The 4,987-nt window shown below is 48.7% G+C and overlaps 1 protein-coding gene across 1 annotated transcript; it reads left to right on the forward strand.

Moving 5' to 3' along the window:
• The first annotated feature begins 3,082 nt into the window (after window positions 1-3,082).
• On the forward strand, window positions 3,083-4,512 carry LOC123067219 (uncharacterized). The gene is made up of 2 exons (XM_044490117.1): window positions 3,083-3,701; window positions 3,773-4,512. Exons 1-2 carry the CDS (start codon window positions 3,083-3,085, stop codon window positions 4,510-4,512), a joined length of 1,359 nt encoding a protein of 452 aa, XP_044346052.1.
• Window positions 4,513-4,987: the final 475 nt, after the last annotated feature.

Consider the following 4,987-nt stretch of genomic DNA (forward strand, 5'->3'; position numbering starts at 1 on the left):
TCATCAGTTGATTTGCTTAACAATGACCATGTAAAAGGCTCGACACTTGCAGTTGCATGCCTGCTGTACATATGCAAGTGCTCCCCCACTCTCCCACAGCTCCTCGACAAAACAAAGTTCAGTTGCAGTCGTGCTGGAAGACATGCAGTTGCAACTGGGGCTGATACTTGCAGTTGCATGCCTAGTGTACACATGCAACTACAGTTGCGGTCGGGGCGCCACACTTGCAGTTGCATGCCTAGTTTACACATGCAACTGCCTCCCCCTCCCGCCGCCCACATACAAAACCAAGTTTCAGTTCTAGTCGAAGGCGGCACATGCAGTTGCATGCCTATTGGAAGACATGCAACTAACCCTCCCCACAAAACACAACTAAGTTGAAGTCGCCTTGAAGACATGGAACTACATTCGAGGGCGAAAGTTACAGTTTGTGCCTTGTGGCAGACAAGCAACTGCGCAAGCCCCCCCCCCCCCCTCCCAACACACACACACATGCGACTGCAGTTGCACACCCAGTGGAAGATATACAAGTCGCCACTTCCAATCCCCGAACAAAACACCACTTCCAGTCCCCAACAAAACACCAGAAGTTACAGCCAAAGTGGACACTCGTAGTTCCGCACCTAGTGACAAACATGTGGTAGGTGTCACATCCCCCCCCCCCCCCCCCCGCGCGGTTTGACATGAAAAAAACCACATCCGGAGGAGGAGAGGGAAAAGGTGGAGGAATACCATGATCCACTACTTTCATACTTCTTCCACACCTAAAACTTGGTAAACAATGCTTTAATCAAGAAGAAGAATTACAAATAAAAGAAATAGAAAAATAGAAAGAATAAAATAATGCAGCAGAAAGACAAAAATGAAAAAGCATTATTATTTAAACAAAAGGGTAAAGCATAATAAATAAAATAAGTAATGTATTATTATGCTATATCTTCTAAAAAGAGAGGGAAAATAAAACAAGCAGTAGAAACTAAAAACCAGGAAAAATGATTAAAATAAAAATAGAAACGTGAGACAAAAAAACAAAAAGGACGAAAAAGACAATACCAATTTCAGATGCTTCAGTAAAAACTGACCGCTCTACAAGAGCAAAAGGTCTATGTGCATCCCTTGTAACTCCAAGGCTGCAAATAGAAAAGAAAGATAAAAGAGCATAGGCCACAAGAGAGGCTTGGCGTATTGATTACTCTCTCACGAAAAAAAAAGTCTACCATCCATTGCGTACGGCGTCCGTGTGTCAACTTTAACAAACAGGAAAAGTGATACACTGCACGAATCTTTGCATCAAGGGTGTCAAATCGTCACGGTTCAGAGTGTCAAATCGTCACGGGATGTTATAGGCAGCTGTGTTATATTGTTTTTTAATATCGTATCTGAATAGTGAGTTCTGAAATAGTATTTGTAATCAAACTTTGGAAAATCTGACTCGTGGTGTATACTAGTCGAGTAAAGATATAACATTGCACATATATATGTGTGTGTTGTGAATGAAAGCTAATTTCCAAATTTCCTTAACATTTCATAATGATCAAATTTCGTTAGGGCATCTTTGGCTTGCCTCATTTCATGCACACATGAATGCAGTGCATCCATGAATGCGGAGTAAAAATGAGAATGTAGGAGTCAGTTCCATGGCCTTTGCTAAATTCAATAGAAACTGAAGACCGAGTATGTGCTGCACAAATTGTTTTGAGAAAAATACAATATTTTTGTCCTGAAACAACATATTTAATTTTGTAAATTGGACTTAGTAAGATTTTTTTAGTAGCTTGATTGTACAAATCAAACAAATTGTATAAACAAAACTAAGGCCCCCTTTGGTTCATAGGATAGGAATTTCATAGGAATAGGAAAAGTATAGAAAATGAGGTGGCATGCATCTGAAATCCTATGAATGCTCAGACTATAGGAATAGAAAACTTAATGTCATTTGGTTCACGGGATAGGAACACACATAGAAAACATAAAGAAATAATGTCATTTGGTTTATGGTTAATAATGTGAACAATTATATTCCCTCTGTAAAGAAATATAAAAGCGTTTAGAACACTACTTTAGTAATAAAAAGCTCTTATATTTCTTTACGGAGAAAGTATATACAAAGTGCAAATATAGACCCTGCCAGCATAGTATATTGTCATGTAACTGGAGTATGAACTGAGCAACTAGCGCAGGCAATCATCAACTCATCACACGGGCTAGTGCAGGCAATTAAAATACAAATTGGCTGCTAGTGCATGAAGCCTGAATACACAATAGCATACTACTCCGTATGATGGATCCAGGGAGAGAAGGCAAGATGGATCCAGATAGTGCAGGCAATTAAAATACAAATTGGCAGATGGAGGGCGCTGCTGGAGCCTGTAGGCTTGCCGGTCCACAGTAGATGCTCTCCAGCTCGCCGGTGGTCGCTGCCGGTCTACTGGATGTGGCCGCGTCCCTCGCCCGCCGGAGTCACTCCCGGCGAGCTGTGCCGTTCTGTGTGAGGAGAACTGGACACAGATTTGATTCAACTTTTTTATTTCTTTTCTCATCCTTGCCTGCACGCGAGTGAGCGAAAAAAGCAGGGAACAGTTATCCGCGCGCATGTCATTCGTCATAGGAAATTTTCCATCAGCTCCGACCTAATGTTTCTGATCCTGTGAAATCTGAAGGAAAGGAACAAATCCCATACGGGAATAGAATTCAATTCTTGTAAACCAAAGGTCTTCAATGGATTTTTTTCCTACAACAATTCTATCCTACAAGATTCCTATGAAATTTCTGTAAACCAAAGACAGCCTAAAAGAAGATAGAATACTATAAAACACACCAAAATCTCTACAAAATCTTGTACCCGCAGAAAGAACCCCCTCCTTTTCAGACAAGCAGGAAGACCCTTAAAGTAGCAGTTGATAAGACAAGACCTTGTTGGAACTTGGAGCTTGGGACGTCAACTTGTACTGAACCAAGCAGTAGTCAGAGGGCCTAGCATAGCAGTAGCAGCTCACTCCTACTCTCTCAAAGCAAAGGCGCAATCCCCATCTTCTCCCAGTCCCAGGCGCCCTCCATAGCCATAGGCAGCTTCTTCGGCACTATGGCAGAGCAGGGGAAGAAGACGGGGGAGCAGGACAAGAAGAGGCCGCGGCTCTCCGACAAGGCCGAGGGCAGCGGCGCCAAGAAGTCCAGTGTCGTCGCGGTGACCACGGTGTCACCGGCGGAGCTCACGGTGCCGAGTCCGGTGGCCCCAAGGAGGGCGGCGCTGTCCTCGCCCAGCCCCGTTGCAAAGGTGAAGCCGGTCACCACGGTGGGGCTGACCAGTCCTGTCGCCGTCATGCCACCGGCGCTGCCGGTGCCGAGTCCGGTGGCCACGAAGACGCGGACACTGGCCGAGCTCAATCCGGTTCCCATCACGAAGTCAGCCGCCACGGTGGCGGTGACCAGTCCAGTGGCCGCCACGCCACCGGCGCCCAGTCCATCGGCAACGAGGGTGCTCGCGGGACAGAGTCCGGTGGCCACGAAGACGCCGACACCCAGTCAAGTGGCCACCGCGAAGCCGGCTGCCGTGGTGAAGCGGGATGAAGAAGGCGCGGAACACAATGGTGGCGCAATGGTGGCCCTCGCGGCGGAAGAGGATGAGCCTGCCAACTTGGACTTGCCGAAGAAATTGTTTCACTGCGCCGCCTGTCGTGCCCCCCTCAAGCCTCCGGTGTTCAAGGGACGCCTCCTACATTCGAATTAGCTCCTAAAATCACCGTGAAAAATGATGGATGAACTTGCGGATTGCAGTGCGAAACGGAGCATTTCCTGTGCTGCGCCTGCGGTGGCGACGACGACGGCGACGGAGACGGCGGAGCGACCAAGCACTGCGGTCCATGCGGGCATGACGTCTCCTACACCCACTCCGGCTTCATGGACAGCGTGGTCAGCGCCTACAAGGTGCCATGCCCGTACAAGCAGCACGGCTGCGCGAGCTCCATCGTGTACCACGCGGCGGCGGACCACAAGGCCAAGTGCGCGCACGCGCCCTGCTACTGCTTGGAGTGCACGCCCCCGTTCGAGGGCTCGCCGGCGGACCTCCTGCGCCACCTCACGGCGCCGTCCGGGAAACACTCCTGGCCCACGGAGAAGATCAAATACGAGTCGAGCCACCCGCTCGTCGTGCAGGCGCCGTCGGGGGATTACCGCTGCCTGCTGGTCGCAGAGGACGGCATCGTGTTCCTCCTGGCCGTGGGCGCCGGCAGGGGCCCGGCCGGGCGCCGCCCCGTCAACGTCGTGTGCGTCAGGGGCAACGCCGACGCCGACACGAGGCCGCTGTACACAGGCGTGCTCTGGGTGGATGGGCCCCTGGCCGCCCCCGGCCACCTCAGGGGCAGTGTCCAGGTGAAAGGGGACGTGGCGAACTGCTCCGTCCCGGGCGAGGTGGACATGGAACAAGGCTGGCTCCATGCGCATGTCAACCCCAACATGCTGCACGGAGAGTCCGGCGAGGTTCATCTGCGCCTCCGTATAACCAAGTTCCCATGAATGAATTAGCTCGGAGTTTGATCTCACCGTACTTTGCACTGTTTTGGCTGTAAATTAACCCCAGTATATGAACTAGTGCAAGGAAAAACCCAGTATGAACTTTGTTAATGTTGGAATGTGTTTGGCCCTTGTTCAGCAGTGTTTTGGCAATTGTGGCTGCTTGTGTTGGCTTCTGAAGTCTAGCTTAGGTAAGCAGCAGCAATGCTACACATACAAGCTTTTTACAGGAGTTTACATGATTGATTTGATGTGGCAGTTTTTGATTGGGTATAAGAGGAGGATGCATGCCCACCCCACGAAAATCAGGAGGTGGTTATTACTACCTCCGTCCGGGTTTATTGGTCCCCATTGTATTTCATGCAAAATTTTGACAATAGATTAAACTAACAACATATTCACGCATGTCACCAAACATTACATTTTTGAAAATTATGTTCAAATGCGAATCCAATGAGATAATTTTTCTTGACATGCA

Source organism: Triticum aestivum, chromosome 3B, assembly GCF_018294505.1.
Source record: "Triticum aestivum cultivar Chinese Spring chromosome 3B, IWGSC CS RefSeq v2.1, whole genome shotgun sequence".
Lineage (NCBI taxonomy): Eukaryota > Viridiplantae > Streptophyta > Magnoliopsida > Poales > Poaceae > Triticum > Triticum aestivum.

What these genes read in the sequence shown, in the direction of transcription:
- LOC123067219 (XM_044490117.1), top strand. Translation starts at nt 3,083, where the DNA reads ATGGCAGAGCAGGGGAAGAAGACGGGGGAGCAGGACAAGAAGAGGCCG. An exon ending in CCTCAAGCCTCCGGTGTTCA is followed by an intron (nt 3,702 to 3,772) that starts AGGGACGCCTCC and finishes CTTGCGGATTGC; the next exon opens with AGTGCGAAACGGAGCATTTC.